We start from the raw sequence: 22116 nt of genomic DNA on the forward strand, positions 1-22116 counted from the left end.
CATACAGTATAAAAAGCATTATGTCTATGGAGAGTCCTCATAATGATAGCTGCACCAACATGTGCATGTGCGCGCGCGCGCGCGTGTGTGTGTGCAAGAGAAAGAGAGATGGTGAGATCTAGAGACCAAGACTGATAGCTGTCACACACAGATGAGTACAAGTGAACAAAGATCATTGGTAACACATTTGAGCCATCAAACACGTTCCACTTTTTCTCTTTTGGTATCCCCCCTGAATTACAATCCTCCAGACAGGCTTCTAGATGGCCTACCTGTGTCCTAACCAACAGTGAGGAAGGGAAGCAGAAATCCAGGGGATCAACTGTAAGTCTTCATCACTAAGAGTCAATTCAAGGTCAGGCTCGGTTCAGGCAGCTGCAGAGTGTGTCTTCCTAGCTCCACTTAAACGACAAGACTTAATGTACGCCTGTGTGTGTGTGTGTGTGTGTGTGTGTGTGTGTGTGTGTGTGTGTGTGTGTGTGTGTGTGCGTGTGCGTGCGTGTGCCAGTTTCAATTCAAGACAGCCTGCTGTGTATTCTATCGTGCAATGAAATATCATCAGCCACCACTATATATGCAGGCCAGAGCTACAGTAAGCACATTACACAAGTCTTATGGCTATAATGAAGGCCATATTATCTACTGCTGTTGGAAATTTGAGGAGATTACACTGTTGTTTTGAAAGCTCCTCACCACCAGTGTGCTTACAATGCCCAGAGAGAGTGAGATTAAATGTGCAATGCTGCTACAGAATGCTATTATTGTTATGCTATTATAACTCTGATGTGTAAGTGGTCTACAATTGTGTGCATCTTTAATGTGCACGAGTAAATGAGCCTTGCAAATCAGGCAGTGTAGCTATCAGGCTACCAAATCAAGCCTACATGCAGTGAGGTATGGAGCAACGGCTAATTTGAAGCAAGGTGAGCGCTATGATTGACCGATTGAGTGACAGTGGAAATGGGAATGGTCCACTGATCATAGTTATCGATGAAGCAGTAAATCACTGCAGTAGGAATTTGCACAGAACCGTGAGAATAGACAAACAAACAAGATGCTCTTTTTCCTGTTCAAACAACGTCTGAAAACTACAATATAAATCACCCCACAGGAAAATTCTATTGTTCAGATGTTGCTCTTTCATAGCTCTAGGAACGTAACGGAAGAGTTCACCCAAAAATGAAAATTATGTCTCAAACCTGTATGACTTTCTTTTTTTTTTTTTTTTTTTTGTGGACCACAAAAGAAGATTTCTTACAGCCTCAGTCAGCATTCACTTTAGTTATATGAAAAAAAAAATTAAATAAAGAGCAGCATCAATATTCTTCAAAATGTCTCCTTTTGTGTTCAATTGAAGAAAGAAAGGCATATTGGTTTAGAACGAAAGAGTAAATTATGACAGAATTTTCAATTTTGGATAAACCAAACTTTTCATGGAGTATATGTTATCTTTGTTTCATACGTTTCTCTAAAAATTCCTTTCTAATTTCATTGGCATACACAAAAAGTCAACATTTACATACAAGTGCAAAGCTATAAGCTTTTAAATGAGATATAGCCAATATAATGTAAATGGGATAGCTCAGATAATTTGGCTTTCATGTTGAGTTCATGTTGCAGTCTCTGACTTTTGATTGCGAACTTTGGTGTCTCCGAATATTTATGCAAATTATGTTTGACATTGTTTGATGAGAGAAAAATCTGCAAAGCAGGATACTTGTCTCCATTTGCTCTCCATTTACTCTTAATGCAATCTAAGAGGAAAAATTGGGGAATAAATCAGAGCTCGCTTGTGCCTTTCTATTCCTGTAAGACTATTGGTCTGAATTAAGAAGCTTATGGAAATACTGACCATTAAAAGCACAAACCTTTCAAGTGCAGAGCAAAACTGAACATCTGAAGGACATAAAGGGAGAGTGCTGACATAGAATACTGAGACTCACAGCGTTCATTATTTCCCTCAGATTCAGAGAAACATATTGAGAGAAAGCACTCATGAGGATGCTGTTTGCATCTGGCTATGTCTACAGGGTGTGGACTATAAATAGTATGCTAAACAGTGTGAAAGACGCCTGAGACATCCAAAGAAGTCAACGGAACACAGGCAGGTCTGTGTGAATTTCTTATTATCCACTCACTTTTCACTGAGGGCAATTTGCTGTGTTTGGGCTTCTTTTTAATGAGCCAAAAAAGATTCACACACCTTAAAAGCATTTCAAGAATGCACACTTATAGAGCAACATACATGTTGAAAACAGAGATTTTTGTCTAGTAAACACAAAGCAAACTGCAACAAAGGTTGCAATATCACAGGATCATAAAAAAAAAAAATAAAAAATAAAAAAAAAAAGAATCTTATTTGAGAGATTTCAGGACACATTTGCTAGAATGAGCCTGGGGAGTATTCTGTATGTCTGTGCCAGTGTGTTTTTGCGCGACTGTATGTCGTCCAGAGGCGGTATCATGCTGCTCTTCCCGCGGAAGCGTGTGGTGACAAGACAGAAGCTCTGAACACTCCCACCGCCCCCCTCTGCGTGACTGATGGGGCTAATTTAGTCAATTAATGAAGAAACCCCTGTTTATTAACATCAGATTGCAGATTGTAACTGTTAGTACTCCAGTCAGTCAGAAATTCATTTTAATTAGAAGTGGCTATGCTGCACTCCTCTATCAGATGCCAGATCTGCTTATCCACATCAGAAGGACATGACCAAGAACAGATATCAGTTCCACCACACACTTCATTTCACCTATTCACTGAAAATCAAGAGTGGCCACCTGGGCCGGACTCCCCGCTAGCACGGACCAATGCTGACATTATACATCATAATTAATTTGAACACACCAGCTAATTAGCAGGCTGTGTTTACATAATGAAGCTACTAATTGGTTCATAACATGCAAATGCAGTCGATATATCTGGCTAATGACATGTCTGAGTCTACATATATGAACGGGCAGGGAGACGGATGGAAATGCAACGGGCTTCACTTTTATGAACAAAATCAAAGAGAGGACGAATAGAGATATATGCCAAGTTGTTTGCTGTTCACCCAGCAGGAAGTCACCAGGAACATAATAGCATTAAATACCCCAATAAATCACTTGATGAGTGTAGCTTTCTCTCCTGTGTTGATGTGTTTCCTATTGAAACTTATTGATCCTGTTAAGAATGTTCCTTTTTTGTGCTTTGATGAAAAAATCCTTTAAATTTAGTGAATATTTTGTAGTCATATTTATAAATTTTATCGAATTTACTCTAAAATGGCATATAATTTTAGTCAACTAACATATTTTATTTATTTATAATGTTCAAAAAGATACAAAAAGTATCAAAGTAAATATTCAAAACTTTTGAAAAAAATAATAATCATTTAATTCAATTAAACGTATAAATCAGAGTAAAGATTTATCAACATTCAACAACATGAAAACACTGTCCTGAAAACTTGAGCTCCTGAAATAATAGCATATAATGAAGTATTATAAATTATTAGCTTTTTAGTATTTTTTAGAAGTTATTGTGTTGTGAACTCTTCACACTTTAGAGACTAGTCCATGTTTTTGACAGTTTAGGATATTGTGTATAGCATGTTTTGATGGAAACAGCCTAGTCACAACACAAGTTTCACATTTGTCCAGATGCGGGCTGCAATATAATGTTTATGTTGGGGATATAGCTGATTAAGCTTGCATTTGAGTGAGCTAAAAAAAAAAAAAAGAAAAAAAAATTGTCTAAATTGGCAAAGACATCTCAAATAGTCTTTAGTTACATTACAGACAGGAACCATGATTTGCAACTTGCTAATCGGATGCAAGTGGTATTAGGGACAGGGATGTTCTCATTCTAGAGAGCATCTGATTGGTTAAAAATCTGTCATCAATATATACTGGTAGAGAAAGACTACAAATTTTAAATGCACACTACTAAAGACCAATTCTGTCAACTTTTACAAGTACAATAGAATAGCTTCAAAGCTAATAGACATGGACTAAAAGCAACACAACTCCAATTTAGATTTACTGGGATCTGTAAGGCATGAGCAGAAATGTTTGGACATTAATTTGATTTATAATTTAACCTAGCTTTCATCTGGCGAGAAGACAGGTTTACTAATGATCCTGTGAGCCTTTTCATCAGCCAGCACATGGGTGCATTAGACTCGATAAAGAACAGTACATAGTGGCAGTGGTGGAAATTTCACAGGGTGCAGTGGACTAAACGGCAAACAATTGACCCTGTATATCTTCGGCATGGACAAAGTAGACTTCAGCTTTCTATTTAGGAATCACTGTGGTATCAGTTGCTGAATAAGCACCTTACAGTCATTTCTGCTGTGAGATGGCAATAGCACTCATTACCGCAAACATAAAATATAAAAAGAGGTTGACGCAGCAGAGGGTCTCTGAGGCTGTTTATCTTTTCTTTATCGTGTACAGAAACACAATACTCCAATAAACGTGCCCAATGCACAGCTCTGATTCTCTGGCACATCAACAGACTCTAAAACAAATACATATGTGAGCAGATGTCTCTTTTGAAACGAATAACATAACAGAACGTTTTTCCCCTTCCTATCTCTACCACCTCCAAATTTTTATTTGATTAAGTGACAATGGTGCAATTCAATGGAGAGAGGCTGGGATTTCCATTAAAACATCAAATGAAAGTGAAATTACAAGCCATGACTGAGGGTGAGTTGGAAAAGCACTGAAGAGTGAGTCAGTGTCTACAGTGGGATTAGCAAGGAGCAACAATTGCTCGCTGCTTTGCATCAAACCCACAGGCCCATGACAAATGAGTAGAGGAAGCTCTGCGTCTATTACCCAGTTTTAAGTCTGAGTCTTCAGGGGTTATAATGAAGTACCGACTGGAGCAAAAGCTTAAAGTTCCAGAGGATGAGTGCTCTCTGTGGATCCTTGCCAAAGCCCTCAAGACAACAGGGACGCTCTCTCTCTCTCTCTATGTCTGTTTCTCTCTCTCAGATTGAGTGCATTCGAGTATGCTAGATAGACCATCTCCCACTCTCTCTCTCTCTCTCTCTCTCTCTCTCTCTCTCTCTCTCTCTCTCTCTCTTTAAATGACAAAAGGTTTCAAGGAGTTTAGGAATGGTAATATACCATTAAGGGACTGTTTATTTTCCCCTTAGGGAGAGCAGCAAAACAATCCAGTGTCCATAAAAACACAAGATGCCACAGCAATTAGTATGATGACAAGTAATACAGCCAGATCTGGTTGTATACTGAATGTGTGTCTTTCATTTACAGAGTCATTTAACTGGCCTTGGTCCTGCAGAGGACTAATAACAGAAATGAGAACAGAACCAAATGGTCTAGACAGAACGCTATAAAGGACACATTTTGTATAAAACATGACTGCCATTATATTGTCTTTGGAAATTAACACGGCTAGTCTAGAATTCATATTAGTATCGTGAAGTCTCCCTGACATCTGCCTAAAATCTGTTTTTAATTTTCTGTAATTTAATTTTCTGTAATTTATTCTAGGTTATCTAGTTCTGAATTGTGACATAGCAAATGCAGCAGCTAAAAATGTAATTCAGAACCTGATGGACTGGAATATGATGGTGAATCTCATACCAACTAAGACTCGCACTATGAAAGCATATTTTGTCAGAAGAACGTAGCGACAGCATGACACATTTAGAGAGCCCCTCAGCAGAATGGGCCCTTATGTAGTGCTTATTTTTGAACGCCTAATACTGTATGTCATCCATGAAATGTAATGTAGCCTAATACAGACCATCAGATTTTGCGTGGAACTCTGTTCCACATTGAAATCTACACACACTTCCTATTTTTTATTTTTTATTTTTTTTTATTCTTATTTTGTATTCTATCAAATCAATTTGAGATATTGTTTATATATCTTCTGAAACTCTTGAAGAGTCACAACTGAAATTACTGGAATCTTTATCTCAGAAGAAAAACATATGAGAAGCCAGTGAGTACTTTCCTTTTAATCTTATTGCTGTCTAGGAAAAACAACTGAGATATTAAAGAGAACTCATTTGTGATTTTTCTCCTATGGGGAAGATGTGTTATATAGAGCAGATGAGGCGAGTCATCGACTCCCTTCGCATGAATGTGAGAGTTGGTTGGAAGCTCTCACCTCCACCCTGGGAGTAGTATGCCTGTCAGCCTCAGTCTTAGTGGCCATGCCAGCCCTGAGCTCTGGGTTAATGGACCTGCCAAATCAGCCCCAGTTTTCCCCCTTCTAACGAGACACTGATTGAGGAATTTCCAGAGAATTCACGCGCATAATGATAACTCGCATAGAGACATTTCTGTGACTGACTGAGACAGAACAACTATGAAAAATCAGGTCAGGCAATCACACAAATTTGATTTATGAAATACGATCGCAGAAATGTGCTCGATCTCTTTAAAAGTGTCATTTTCATTAGAGTAGAGTGCAGAGCTGATATGCGTGTGGGGGGGATTGGAAGCCCAGCAGAACATTTGAGTGTGATGACAGCCAACGCATGGGGAAGAATGATCTCAACTGTGTGCCTCTGGTTTTGGGGATTGTAATATGAGAGGCGCTGATGAACAGTCTGGGTGATCTTATATAAATCTTATATCTGAGATGCTGAGTGGTGAAGATGAGGCCTCTATGTTATACCACAAAGGGAATAAATGCTGCTGTCATTAAAAGAAAGCTCTCAGCAAATGAGTACTATACCATCACTCAACCATTGCTGGGCGTGAAGAATGCACTATACCAATCTAAAAAGAGAAGTAACAACTGGGAGATATGGACAACCAGCGACAGCTAAACTTGGGATTTTATTCTAGCCTGCAAGTGAAATTGAATCATTGATGATTTATTGCTGTGATTATTATTATTATTATTATTATTATCACCCATGGCTCCAGCTTAAGCTGGAATGTTTCTTATAAAACACACTCCCAAATGTCAATTCAATCAATTAAACACGGCAATAATACAACAAATGGCCAAAGCAAAATAGCACTTTAACAATCAGCATCATTCTGCATGAGTGGCATGTTCCATTAAATACCCTTCTAATCATGGCTTTACAAATGCAGCCTCCTCCCAAAAGTGCGGTGGGCCATGCTGGATGGCAGAAGCTTTGAGGATGGGATTTGAAGAGGCAGTTATCGAGCCTCTCTCGTTCGTGGTGAGACTCCCCCACCTCACCACACATCAAGGCAATCAAGTGCATTAGCATATGCAAAATCCTATCACACAAAACACATGGTTTGGATGCCATTTCCCAATAAACACAAATGTGCGCGCAACGGCAACACAATCACAGGCATGAGCGCCAAGTCTGTTTTGTGCTCAGACTCTGGCCTTTGCTTTCTTTATAAGTATCATTACTGAAATTGCAATTATTATTTGGGCTCAGTTTTGTTTGTTCAGTTCAGGACAAATTACAATTTGTTACTTAAAATCTTAATGTCTCCTGTGACACATCAAATTAAAGTTAGCTATTGTTGCCGAACAATGCACGTCCTCTGTAGACAACACTCTACACATCCTGAATAAACAATAGGGCATGGGTAGGAAGTCAAAGATATGGCCCAAATCAATCACCCCTTTCTTCTGTTTACATTTGACTGACTCTATATCACCTATTTAATCTCCTGAGACCCGAGCCATTTGTAACTCCCTTTTTGATTTGTAACTAGTAGCCAGTAATAAAAATGCAAAATATTAATTATAAATAGATAAATAGTTTTCCTAAAAGATGATGTCCTATATGAGGACAGTGGGACTAAGTTGTGAAATTTTAAATAATACCAAGCTACAGAAAGTCAGATTTCTTTATTTTCATTCATTCATTCATTCATTTTGTTTCCAAGAGTGCTGTTTTTCATGATTTTGAGAAGTTACAAACATTACAGCTGATTTTCTGTAAAGTTGCTTTGGAAAAATAGTTGCTTTCACACATACAGCCTTTTCCAGAAAATTACCTGCAATTTTCAGTTTAGAGGTCGTGTGTGAAAATACTGGTAAATTTTGCACTGGCTATTTCCCTGTATGAGAAGCTGTAACATTACCTGAAAAGTTCCTTTTTGATGATATGTATGAACAACGGCAGCGCTCCAGTACATCCATGTTTGTTTACATCTGTCATAAGGCTCCAAAAGCGGGGCTGTGTGTTTCCACGTGAGTATGTGTTTGGATCGATTTGACATTTAACGTTTACGGATTGGCCCCATTCATTTTCATTGTAAGTGCCTTACTGTAACCCAGTTTTTTTTGTGGTAATCAACATTATTCATGAGCTTAAAATATTGAACCCGGCATAGTCTTTTAACTGAAAGACTGAGTATGCAAATGGTGATTCTCTCACTCTATTATTATTATCAAGTAAATTTAACTCAAACTGGAGGGAGACGTAGAGAGATACTGTGGGGTAAACATTACCAGCGGATAATGCCACCACATTCTGGTGACCTAATTCCATAATTAACAGGGGTTTGAGACTAAGCAGAGGCATAAACAGAGAGTGGAGGTAGAATCGCTATGCAGACTGCTGCAAACACATTGTCATCAATTAATTATCAGCTTCACACCCAAAGGTAAAATAATAACCCATGCTAACCATTCCCCGCCTTAATGTACATGTGCTTCACACAGTCACACAAGTATAGCTTTCTAAGAAACCGTATACGATTTGTGATTTACATCAGGCAGTTGAAATGCTGTTGTGCAGCACTCTGTGCATATTTCAGCTCCTCTCAACCCATCAAACATTGCTGCCTAAAGCAAAGGGGACTGCATTTCCACAACAGGTATTAAAACACACAGCAAGAATGTGTGCCACAAAACTACAAAACGTAAGAGGTGCTACGCTGGAAATCAAGTGTCACACTGCCCCGCTGAGCGCTGGTCCGCACTCTAAATCCAGCGCGGTAACCGCAGCCTTTCAACAAGAAATACAGAGTGCACAATAGATCAATGGCCTCCTATATTTCTCTCTCTCAAAGCATGACTGCTTATGTGATACGCTCATGTCAGTCCAATGCATTTTCCTCTGAACTGAGAGGTTAAGAAAACAAGTAAAGCACACATTTCCTATAAAATGACCAGCCTCTCCAAAGAAAACCTTATATTTTTAAAGAATGTTTATTCATACATTTGCCTCGTGAATTTGAAACAAAAAAACAGCTTTGTCTCATCTGTGAACCAAGGTGACAGTGGTTTTGTTTTGCATTGTTTTTTTGTTTTTTTTTAAATAAGGATAGTTGACAACATTTTTATTAACTTTATTTTTAACAATGCCAATATTTTAGGTTAAACATGCATGTATAATTTAAAGTATATATTTTAGGTCCTGTGAATGGTCACCATTTCCTGAAATTTCAGCATTGTAAAGGAAAGTTCACCCAAAGATGGAAGTTTTGTCATAATTTACTCACTCGTCATTGCAATGTTATTGCAGTCCTGTATAACTTTTTTTGTTTTTGTTTTTTGTTTTCTAATCAAAAGATAAAAGGAGATTATTTACAAGAAGAAAAAAAAAATATGGGTTTGGAACAAAAGCTGCATGCAATATAATTATAAAAGAATTAGTAAAATGCTGTTTAAAATAGTTTTAGGTGGAGTACAGCATGTCACACCACAGGACTTTCCAACAGTATTACATGCCAACTACCCATTAACAATTAATTTATTTGTTTATTGCCTTGGGAAAGCATTTTGTTATGAGCACTTTTGCTAATAAATGTTCATAATTATGACAATGGTTTGCACTTCAGGGAAATTAGAAATTTGAAGAAGTGATGTAAAGAGTTTTTTAACACGCCACAATATTCATTCAAACTTCTTTGCAACTGCATGCTCTGTGCCATTAGAGAGGTGGTGGTGGGGGGAATTGGCCAGCTGATTTGTGTCTTTCAGTCCCTATAGAGCAGAAAGGTTAAGTGAAATATCAGTACACTGAATTACAGCAGAGCAAGATCTATTAGACAAGCCCCCTCATCCACTAAAGCTCAGTATGGACTCCAAACGGCACTGCAACCTTTCAGCTCTCCAGTAAGCTCCCAGTACGTCTAGTCCCCAGGCAGGCCACCAGCGGCACTCCCCACACCACCAGCACTGTCCCTCCGCTGAGATAAAGCTCTCTTGGGGCCACAAGTTCATTTAAAAGCCTTTGTGGGGTGCCAATAATTCTGAAATACAGATATCACTAAACTGCTGAACAAACACCCCAATCAGTCATTTGCATACATTACAGTAATGGTGGGAAAAAAAAGAAAGGATTTCAATAAGGGTTGTGGGTATGTGCTATTGTGCATGCATTTCACTGGTTACTGAGATCAGTTTAGAGCTGAGGACTGTATGGTTACTATATGGTTTTAATGTATGCTGGTGTATCTTGTGTTTATGAAATGCATTTATGTAATGAAAAACTCCCCATCCTGACTGTGAATGCTTTTATGAGGATATTCTTTAGCAGTGCAAACAGCAGATAATATTCTCCAGAGAATATGCAAATATTTAAATTGAAAGAACAGAAAAAAAAAAAAAAGAAACCATTGTTAGCAGGTGCTGTAGTGTGAATTATGATGCACAGAGTTCTTTAGCACTAACCATGCTTTAACTAACATATAGCTCGTATTCCATAGCTCACCTAATACCTGAGACAAATATACTCTTATGCATACATATTCATATTGCTAGACTATGAGGTGATATTGAACAGTCTGTAATGAAAGAAAATTCCTTTATTTGACTCAAAAAACGAACCCTTGTTCATATCAAGAGTTTGTTTCTCTTTTGCAACAGTGTGCTCAGTGCATTTTCAAACAGGGCCTGATTTGGTGCCACAATCATTGCTATTTAATGGATCAATATATCAACTATGAATCGCCATGTAAGATAGTAAATGCATATTTGTTCCAGAGTCTTAAGTGCTTTATTGTGAATCTAATCTAATATCCCCATATTTGGTGAGATTTTTTAATATTGCAAAATGTCACCTCCACAGTTTCTGAGGGGTGTGAAATGTGTACAATTTTATTATTATTATAACTAATTATTATTATATCTAAAAATAAATAAAAAACCTCCTACCTAGGCAAAATTCCTCTATCGCTCTCTCACTCGCTCTCTAGTTAATACCCTTTTATCTCATAACATTTGGTGCATACATTCTGCCCTCCTATCTCGCTGGCAGGGCTCTAAATCTGCTGTTTGAGCTGCCATGAAAACTGAAAAGAAACAAATGTTCTGCAAATGAAACACCACAATCGCATTGTGCCGGGTCTCCCTAGAGCAGAAGAGTAAAAAAAAAAGAATAGTGATTTCACGGTAGATTAAATCACATGGATCTCAAGGCTACAGTTCATAATAAAGGAAGAAAACCTGACGAAACTGACAGTGCCCACCTGGAGTAGTGTGATTTGGATGAGTATCTACAGGCAAGGAACACATTGTAAACAAGGCAACATCTGTCTTTTCTCTTTTTCACTCAAATTACCCCTCCATCCCTTTTAAACAACCCCTCAAATGTGAAGGTAAAAAGCAAACGTTTAAAAACACTTCCTTTACAGCGAGTCTAAATTACTCTCCACCCCAATCATGTGTCAAAAGGTCAACCTGGGTTCAAACCCATAAGGAGAGGACCGGGAAGCCTGTTGCTATGGAGAGCAATGGAGTGCGGCTAGCAGAAATCACATTTGCCACACACAGACACACCTCCACTTTCACAAATTCAATCACTCCCTCTATAACATCTACCCTGCAGTCCACAATGGCCGAGTGAAACAGCTTTCGGCCTCCTTTAGCTCTGTGACAATGTCTGCCCTGTGATCCGCAAAAGAGCTGCCGCAGCTGTGTTTGGACGTGCTGTCAGTCAGCATCTCTAGAGCCAGGCTCCGACGCCTCTGAAAACTAATCGCGACTGGTGCACAATGAGGGCGGAGTTGCTTTCTTTCAGTCGCCGGTCTCTCACTCTCTTTTCTTTTTTCCCCCAAAAAAATAATAAAATAAAATAAAAAAATCCACTTGAATCATCAAATGGATGTGACTGCATTCAGCTCTGGCTATGTGCTGGCTCTGATGACAGATCAGATGAGACAGGGACGAGATGTGGCCGCGTTCCCACTCAGGGCCTGCCTGGCTTTTACAATTCTCTAGAGACGCCACTGGGTCTCCATGCTGCAGCAGTGAATCCGTACCTCTCCATTTCCCCTAACTCAAGTTCCAATCCTCCCAGAGTCCTGCTAATCAATACTGTCATGAAGGCCACGGAGGTATTCTTGCTTGCTTCTTGTGCCGCACTGCAGACAAGTGAAGCTCATTGTTCTTAAATCATACAAACTTAAGCAGCCCTCTATGTCTCTGTGCAGATTTTTTATGGGTGCTAGGGCTATTACTCTTATGCCACCCAAAGTGCAGAGTAAGCCCCCTATAAATCTTGGTGTTAAGCTCACGAACAAAGAGCTAAAATAAGGTTAACTGCTGTCTTTCCTGTGCTTGGGAAACATATGGGAAGACTCTCAGATTTGATAAGTCATTGATTAATGGTTCTTACTCATAGTTAATAACACTACTGAGGAACGGCAGGAATCTCAGTGGGAATATAAAAGTCAGGCCGTCACTCGCAAAAGAAAACCAGTGTAAAAGTCAACTTCCCTAAATCAGCATAATTTCAGGCCAGCTCCCTTTTGGCACTCATAAACATTTGCGTGTCAAAAAAGTAAAATAACTGCTCATGTTTCTTTCTCTTGAGAGTCAGAGAAGTGCTGTGGCATCTAATTCAATTTGAGAGTAGCAAGCAAACGTATTATGTCATCAAATGGGAGAGGTGCTTTGAGAGCTGATAGCCCTCAGAAAGTTCAAGAGAGGGGGCCTGTGGCTGGTCAGGAGATTAAATCAGCATGGGGTGATAAGTATAGATGGCTAAGGAGCCTTCCACTAGAGTCTGTGGGGAGAAAGAGGAGTTGTGCAGTTTAAATAGCCCCCAGGCAGAAATCCGTTTAGAGAGCTCGTGAGACGAGGACAACGATGATAAACATCTCACTTTGAGACAGCCTATCCATTTCTCAAGAGGTACAGTCCCTCAGATACTATAATGCCCTTATGGAACTGATCACAGCCCATTGGAAAAGCAAACTTCTGTTTCCCATCATTGGATTGGAATGCCAATGCCAAACACACTACAATGGCTTGGCATGAGTATGGAAGACAGTAGAATGCACACAACCAAACAAAAGGTAGTACATTTCCTCAAAGGATATAGACATTTTTTCCACAAACTTATCCTGCTTGTCATCGGTCTTGGGGAAATTCTGGATGTCGTTCTCCAGCCTCTGGATATGGCGTTCCATAGTGTCCAGGCTGGCTTTCAGGATCTGGGCAGTCACTGCAAAAGGAATACAGAAAATCATTGTGTTATGGGCATACTGCATAGTTTGGCAATACATAATTTTCCATTTATTTGAAACAAACCTGTACAATTGGGCTTTATTGTAAATTTTTATTATTATTATTTTATTTTATTTTTTTCTATACTGTGTAGGTGACAGTTGTCTGCTTACATACTGTTTGATGAACTCTAGTGCTCTTTGTAGAGCCGAGGAGGGCGGGGCCGGGCTGGAATGACGCACGCCCGGTCCCCAATCAGCCTGATGGGGCGCGCGAGGGATAGAGGCGGCTGGGGACGACAGTTCGAGAGAGAGAGAATTACAGGCAGCTGCCCTGTGTGTGGTTATGTTTGTGTGTTCTTGGTTAAGTTGTTCATTAAATTATTAAGTTGTCAAGCCGGTTCTCGCCTCCTCCTTTCCCTCTAACCCCCCTTACACTCTTATTTAAAATTCAGCATTTTGACAAGCAACATATTAAGTCCAGCATATAACTCCGCTCTTAGAAATCTTTGGATATGACTTCCAATAAAGTTTGCTCTAAAGTTACTTCTATGGGCTATTTTGACTTTAAAATTTCAGACATTTTGAACAGTGATGTTATCACTTCAGGCAGAGCATGCCATGAAGTCATATAATGTACATACATAAATATGCATGATACATGTATGAATAAGGATTCAGACAACTTTACTTTGGTTTATAATTTGCAAAAATGTTGTTAAATACAAGCAGTATTGACTTGATCCTATAGTTGATCCACAACTACAAGACCTAATTTAGGTTTAACTAATGGGTATAATCTTCCTTTAAGTAGTCAAATGGACCAGGCATCTTCCTCGTATAACTTTTTATTTAAGGAAAGACTGGCTGTTTAGTCGAACAAATCTTGCAGGTGTGCTCAGGTCTGGACAGATGTATCTAAGTGGTGCTGGGGTTGTACATACATACTGTGGCTGCTGTCCTGAGGCTGAGTGGCATCAGCATGGGTTCAGCTTCATTAATCTCTACATAATCACTGTTTACTGCTTTCTATTTCTCTCTGCACTCACTGTAGTCCTTTCAAGTCTGGACTTCAAAGCACCAGCAGTGTCTTAGGGGGATCAGTTTGGATGTGGATGCAGTCATTGTGCCGTATTGTGATTGGTGTATGGCTTTGTCTTTACTGATACACCCAGATCGAATGATCACGGCACAAGAAGGCCGGCTTCAGTCCATCTGAGAGGGTCAAAACTCTGACTCATTCGAGACGTGAGAGGCTGTGTATGGGTCTCAGAGTGGGGAAAAACATATCGGAGACGGTTGGTGTCATGTTCATTTGTCCAGCTTTGCTGTAATTAACTTTCGACTGAGACTCAAGCTCATATCAATTGCTTAATTATGTCTAATAATGGGGCTTGGAAGAAATATTCTTAGCACAATTGGAGAGGGGAGTTTTCAGGGAAGTTTAAGAGTTAAGTTAGTGGATGTATCTATACTGGTCAGGGGTATATGTTTGATTTTAACTTTCAAATGATAGACCAATCAAATGATTATAGCATTAAAAAATAATAAAAATAAAATCAATGCTGTTTTGCTTAAAATGTGTTATTAAATGTATAATTTGTTATTCATATATAGTAGTCTTACTATGAACATTAAATTACTGTAAAACTGCAGTCATTACATTTCAGACAAAAACTAACTTCAAAAAACTCTTCATAATGAACAAGTATCATAATAAATATGAAGGGAAAAGCTATACATTATGATAGTGTCATCAACAATATGTTGTTTTTTAAATTATTTTTAAGGAGTATCATACGTCTTGCTGTTAATGTTTATATGTGGACAGTGTATATGAGGGAAGGAAAAAGTACATTTTGAGATTTTTTACACCATTGCCAGAACATGCGAATGTTCTTTTTTTCTGTGTGATAACTGTTATGTAATAAATGTTAATAGCATTTATGTTGATATTTGTTTGTAACTTAAGTATGTTTGTTAATTCACTAAACAGTAGGCTTTGATGATATTCAGTCCATTTTTTACATACATGGTGTAAAGTAATGCAGATATCTGAGTGACTCAGTTATTGATTTCATTTACATTGTTTGTTTCAGAAACTCTGCACTTGTCTGCTATTAACCCTTTGATGAGCATCACCCACATGACCCATGAGTTCTCTAACAGGAACCATTTACATTTATGCACTTGGCAGACACTTTAATCCACAGCGATTTACAGTGCATTAAAGCTATACAGTATACTGTATACCTGGTTAGCCTAACTGCAGGTTTCAAACTTTGTTATTTCCCAAGGTCAAGGCTAAAGGCATCTTTACTTTTTCTCTCACAACAAAAAAGCCAAAGCAGGAGGACAACAGATTGCAGCTACAAATTTACTCAGAGCACTAACAACAATATAAAGGGTAGACTCTGTGTCATTAGTAACATGCTGGAGGAAGCCGACGACTGGGGATTTACTGTCCCCTAATCAAGGCTTACGAAGCTGAGGTTAACACTCTGTCTGAGAACAGGCCTTATGAGAGAGCAGAGGTGACAGAGAGAGAGAGAGAGAGAGAGAGAGAGAGAGAGAGAGAGAGAGAGCAAGAGATTGACCGAGAGGGAAAGAGCACACCTTTAAGCTTTTTCAGTGATGCTACAAGCTTGTCAGGCTGGTTTTTATAAGAAAACACTTTAGGTTTAAAATACTCTGATGGCATATTGCAATTACTTATTTTAAGGGGGACAGAGAGAGAGAGAGAGAGAGAGAGAGAGAGAGAGAGAGAGAGAGAGAGAGAGAGAATTGTGGGCAGGCAGATGATGGAGATGGATAGGTATGATAGTATGGTCTGTAGACTTGATGCTGGGGAGTATAGTGAGGTTTAGAAAAAGCCAGGTCAGGATCTAAAAATAAACTCAGCAATAAAAAGAAATGTCCTCTCACTTTCAACTGCTTTTATTTTCATAAAACTTAACATGTGTAAATATTTGTATGAACATAAAAAGATTCAACAACTAAGACATAAACTGAACAAGTTTCACAGACATGTGACTAACAGAAATGGAATAATGTGTCTCTGAACAAGGGGGGTGGGGTCAAAATCAAAAGTAACAGTCAGTATCTGTTGCATTACACCAGCTGCATTAAGTACTGCAGTGCATCTCCTCCTCATGGACTGCACCAGATTTGCCAGTTCTTGCTGTGTGATGTTACCCCACTCTTCCACCAAGGCACTTCCCGGACATTTTGGGGGGGAATGGCCCTAGCCCTCACCCTCTGATCCAACAGGTCCCAGACGTGCTCAGTGGGATTGAGATCCAGGCTCTTCGCTGGCCAAGGCAGAACACTGACATTCCTGTCTTGCAGGAAATCACACACAGAACAAGCAGTATGGCTGGTAGCATTGTCATGCTGGAGGGTCATGTCAGTATGAGCCTGCAGGAAGGGTACCACATGAGGGAGGAGGATGTCTTCCCTGTAATGCACAGCGTTGAGATTGCCTGCAATGACAACAAGCTCAGTCTGATGATGCTGTGATACACCACCCCAGACCATGACAGACCCTCCACCTCCAAATTGATCCCACTCCAGAGTACAGGCCTCGGTGTAACGTTCATTCCTTCAACGATAAACGCGAGTCCAACCATCACCCCTGGTGAGACAAAACCGCGACTAGTCAGTGAAGAGCACTTTTTGCCAGTCCTGTCTGGTCCAGCGAAGGTGGGTTCGTGCCCATAGGCGACGTTGTTGCCGGTGATGTCTGGTAAGGTCCTGTTTTACAACAGGCCTACAAGCCCTCAGTCCAGCCTCTCTCAGCCTATTGCGGACAGTCTGAGCACTGATGGAGGGATTGTGCGTTTCTGGTGTAACTCGGGCAGTTGTTGTTGCCATCCTGTACCTGTCCCACAGGTGTGATATTCGGATGTACCGATCCTGTGCAGGTGTTGTTACACGTGGTCTGCCACTGTGAGGACGATCAGCTGTCCTTCCTGTCTCCCTGTAGCGTTGTTTTATGCATCTCACAGTACGGACATTGCAATTTATTGCCCTGGCCACATCTGCAGTCCTCATGCCTCCATGCAGCATGCCTAAGGCACGTTCACGCAGAGGAGCAGGGACCCTGGGCACCTTTCTTTTGGTGATTTTCAGAGTCAGTAGAAAGGTCTCTTTAGTGTCCTAAATTTTTATAACTGTGACCTTAATTGCCTAGCGTCTGTAAGTTATTAGTGTCTTAACAACCGTTCCACAGGTGAATGTTCATTAATTGTTTATGGTTCATTGAACAAGCATGAAAAATATTGTTTAAACCCTTTACAATAAAGATATGTAAAGTTATTTGGATTTTTACAAAATTATCTTTAAAATACAGTGTCCTGAAAAAGGGACATTTCTTTTTTTGTTGAGTTTATATATACTGTATGTCTGTGTGTATGTGTGTGTGTGTGTGTGTGTGTGTGTGTGTGTTTAATTAAATTAATCACAAATAATACTATGATGTATATCATGATGTTATATTATATAATTGCTTTTTTATTAATTATATAAAATATATAATTAATGAACACATACTATTATTTTTATTTTATTTATTGCATTATGAAAATGTTACTGTGGAACATGCACAAGACGACTTTCAGGATTGACGCATTCACCCAAGGGCATGTGGGTAGTGAAGCAGTGGAGGACAAAGGTGTGTGTTTACCTATAAATATCCCCCAGCTCCACAATCTGTTCACCGGTATTCATCATATATAAACATGGCCCACCCACACCCTCTACCCCCTGCACCTGCACAGCCCAGACTCCCCAGAGGCCCCTGCCCAACAGACCCTGCTCCGGGTTTATTCCTCTGTCAGTGGGTCATCCATTTCTGTTTTCTTTTCTGCCGAATTCTACAGCTACTCAGGTAATTGTTTACATCGACGAATGAGCCGGACAACCGATGAGACTGGTATCACTCTCTGCTCACTAAGCAGTTTAGTGATTCTGTCCAAAGGCATGTTTTAAAGGAGTACAAGTCACACATGTATGTAACTTGAAAGGCTTCTGTCTTTTTCATTTGTAGACGGCAAAGATTGATAAATTCATGCACTGTGCTTAACTGCTTGCCCTTCGTCTGTCTTTACCTCTCTCCCTCTTCGAGTCTGATTTCTTCTCAACTCCTTAGGTCAGCACCTAAAGTTGACATCTAAACTTTCTGGTATATCAAAATGCATTAGAATTGGCTCCATTTGCTTGTCCCTCAGAGATGATGTATCATCTATCAGTTGTCTCTATTGCTGCCAAAACAAATTTGTTTTCAAAAGTTTATGAGTGCAGTGCCATATGTGTATAGTACGGATATCTGTTTCCTTAAAAAAATAAAATAAAAAAATAAAATAAAATAAAATAAAAAGCTCTTTTTCTAGTCAGTTGTATCCCTGACCTAGGCTATATATATATATATATATATATATATATATATATATATATATATATATATATATATATATATATATATATTTTTTTTTTTTTTTTTTTTCTTTTTTTTTTTTCTGTCCACACATTGCCAGCCTTTATCTATCAGCTTTATCTACAGTTAGAGCTAAATAATTGCATCCAATTCAGACCCTTTTTAGGGCCTCAGTTGTGAAGGGATGTCATTGAACCAAGGAGCTTCTCACAATAGAGAGCCGTTATCGCCCGGCCAGCGCTGTTTACAGGATCCTAAGGGAAGCTGAGGAGAGAAAGAACACTTTTATTTCCAGCCTCACCGCTCCTGTATAGGAAATCTTCTCCTCCAAAATGGGCGTCCGTTAGAGAGGGAGGCAGAGTGGACTGAGGCTGACGATTCCCAATCACACGCTTGATGGCCAGCGGGCAGCATATACAGAGCTCGCCTGTATTTGTGTTGCATGAGGTGTGCTGTTGATGTGGCGTGAATGTGAATGGGTAATCTAAAATTGCTCATCTCATTCAGAGGGAAAAATGGAATTTGCTTGTGATTTTAGTGTTGTTGTTTGAATTGCACTTCTTTTCTTTGAATTTTCAGATGTAGGATGGTGTAGGATTGTTTGAATTTCAATAATGCATTTGGTGGTATTAGAGTGCTCCTCCCTGTCCTCTCTTAGCTGTGTTTGTTTTATCCCCTTTTATTTACTCTTAACGATCCAAAAATATTGTATTTGTATCTGCTAGGATCTCCTGTGTATAGCAGCTCATTTTTAAGCATAGTTCGAGCTTTTCTTATTTTTTTTTTTTTTTTATAAAAAAAGCTCTTGAATGATCGAATAAGTCAATAAATCCTTAATTATGATGAAGCTTTGCAAAGTGAAGGATTTCGGGAAAGCACATATTAAAATAATAAATGGAGCGAACATGAAAGGATTTGTTGCTTTCTCAGCCCTCCATCCGATTAGTACCCCATTGATGGTGACTAGTAATTATACTCTGCACAAAATGTATTGAAGATTTACACTCTGTACTGAAATTAAATGTTTTCTGCACTAACTACAGTATGCACTGTTTGTTTTTTGCTATTTGGCAATAATAATATTTGAACGGTCACTAAAAATCTGGGGACAAAATTATTTGGAGGACTTTGCTAGGACTGCACAGTGGTGTTGAAAGTTTTTTTTTTTAAACCCTCAGCAAAAATTCTTCCATTTCAGCATCATTTAAGGTGGATTAGTTATAAAGTAGCAGTTTGATGCTTTGTCACCACAAATATATCATCTTTATCCTGTGCGACTCAAGGTCCTTTGTTCTACCTGAAAGGCTCGTGTCGAGTTGCAGGTATGCTTTTGACTTTTGTACTGGTTAAGTATACCGTTTCTGTGTTGTCTGTATCTCATTACCTTCTCCCACTCTTAAGTGCCCTAGAATGATGGAAGATGCTGAACTGAACTAAAAAGATTTCATTTGAGATTAACCCAAAAAAGAAAAGCTACAATTGTAATAAGATAAATTGGTTCAATGCTTATACCTGTAAGTGCTTGTTAGTGCTTGTTATTCATTGTTGAGATCAATAATCCTCAACTGCACTTTGGCAAATACGTAATCTGTTTTTAATACATGCTCTGTACTAAGAAGTTAAAGGATCTCTTCATGGTTGTCCAATGAGAGGCATGTTTGATTGTAACGTGAGGCTATTTGAGGAACTAGATTTACCTTTTAAAGTTAATAAGGTAGAATTGGGGGGGGGCTAGTTTGGGTATCTGTAGCATCTTTATTTTAAGGGCCTCTTGAGCCTCAAACTCATTACATACCAAATTAAACGGCATAATCTGGCTGTACCGTGTTCTGTTTCTTTCTCCCCATCAAATTTTTGTACAGGATGAATAGAATGAACTTCAGTCTAATTGGAGTTTAATGAAAGTTCCCAATTATCAGAATCAGAATCAGCTTTATTGCCAACTATGCTTACACATACAAGGGATATGTCTTGGTGACAGGAGCTTCCAGTGTACAACAATACAAAAACAGCAGTAAGACATAGATAATAATACAAAATACAAAATAAAACTAATTATACACATACGTACAGACACACACATACATACATACACACATATCCATGTACATATTTCAAGTGATGGGCCCAAGCTTTCATCTATAAACCTCTTTAGGTACCTCATCATCTCTCTTTCTGTCACTCTCTCTTTTTCTTTTTCTCCATCCTCTGTCTCTCTTCTGTGTCTAACTCTCTTTTACACACATTCACAATGTACACTCCTTTTATGGACACAAACATACTGAACATTCATTCAAGCATGAAGTCTCTCTAGTGTAATTCAAATCCTTGTGTGCAGGAAGATAAAAAGGCAATAATTCTATTGTTAACCACTTAATGGTTGTTCACGGGTGACCTTGTCTTTTGTTTTATGTTGCATTTGCCTTTGTTGGTAGAGATTATTTAAAAATCAGTCCCCTCATGCTACATTGGGGCACCCTGCTCGGAAATAAATCTCAATTCACATTGAATCTGAAAGCATCATAAGCAACAGCGATGACACCGTGATACACCTTATCAATAAATCTCACATGAAATTGGTCCCCTCCAACAAATAGCGGAAAATAATGCTGACACCTTGGCATTAGAGCTGATGATTTGGTATTTTGATAAGCACATCTTCTTACTTTTTTATGGCATGGAACGTTACTTCATAGCAGTTTATGGCTAAAAGAGACAGGGCAGAGCTGAATGAAATAGTCCTCCTCTGTCCCCTGGCTCTGAGAATGAATATCACACTGTGCAAGCCAGAACAGAGGGGCAGGGCTCAGCAGCACTAAGCCCAGGCTATAAATCTTTAAGAAGCGGACCAGTTAGGACTTTGTCTTATTGTGCAATGCCATCACAATGGGCACTAATGCTGTCTAGACCTTGATCTTTAAATTCATAACTCAAATCTTAGCTCATGCAATGGTACTCACATGCAGGTTTCTGTAGTGCATAGCTACAACAGTTACTGTGTGTTCTCCATTCAGTAGTGTTCACACAATATTCTTGCATGTAAAAACCACTAAAAAAAATCTCATTTATTTATGTATTTATACATTCAAGTTGAATTATACTTATCTTTAAAATGACATCTGTGGTGCGAGACACTGAAAATAAAAAGTAAGTAACATCTGGAAATGATGGTAGATCTTTTCTCTGAACTAACTTTTTCTTTTTTCTTCACTTTTAACCAAGTGGTCCCAATGTAATTTTTAGTGAATATGTGAAGTTCCTCTCAAATTCATCACATATGGACATGTTCTGCAAAGTTTGAGCAGTCTGCCAAA

General features: G+C 38.9%; 1 protein-coding gene across 8 annotated transcripts in view; it reads right to left on the reverse strand.

Moving 5' to 3' along the window:
* Nucleotides 1-22116, reverse strand: part of LOC127418368 (protein diaphanous homolog 2-like) — a 653451-nt gene that overhangs the window by 142525 nt on the left and 488810 nt on the right. For all 8 annotated transcript variants that reach the window (XM_051658976.1, XM_051658975.1, XM_051658977.1 and 5 more), the window contains one exon: nucleotides 13243-13367. In XM_051658976.1, the coding sequence (XP_051514936.1) occupies nucleotides 13243-13367 (125 nt within the window). The remainder of the gene's footprint in view (nucleotides 1-13242; nucleotides 13368-22116) is intronic.

The sequence above is a fragment of the Myxocyprinus asiaticus genome, chromosome 27, assembly GCF_019703515.2.
Source record: "Myxocyprinus asiaticus isolate MX2 ecotype Aquarium Trade chromosome 27, UBuf_Myxa_2, whole genome shotgun sequence".
In the NCBI taxonomy this organism is placed as follows: domain Eukaryota; kingdom Metazoa; phylum Chordata; class Actinopteri; order Cypriniformes; family Catostomidae; genus Myxocyprinus; species Myxocyprinus asiaticus.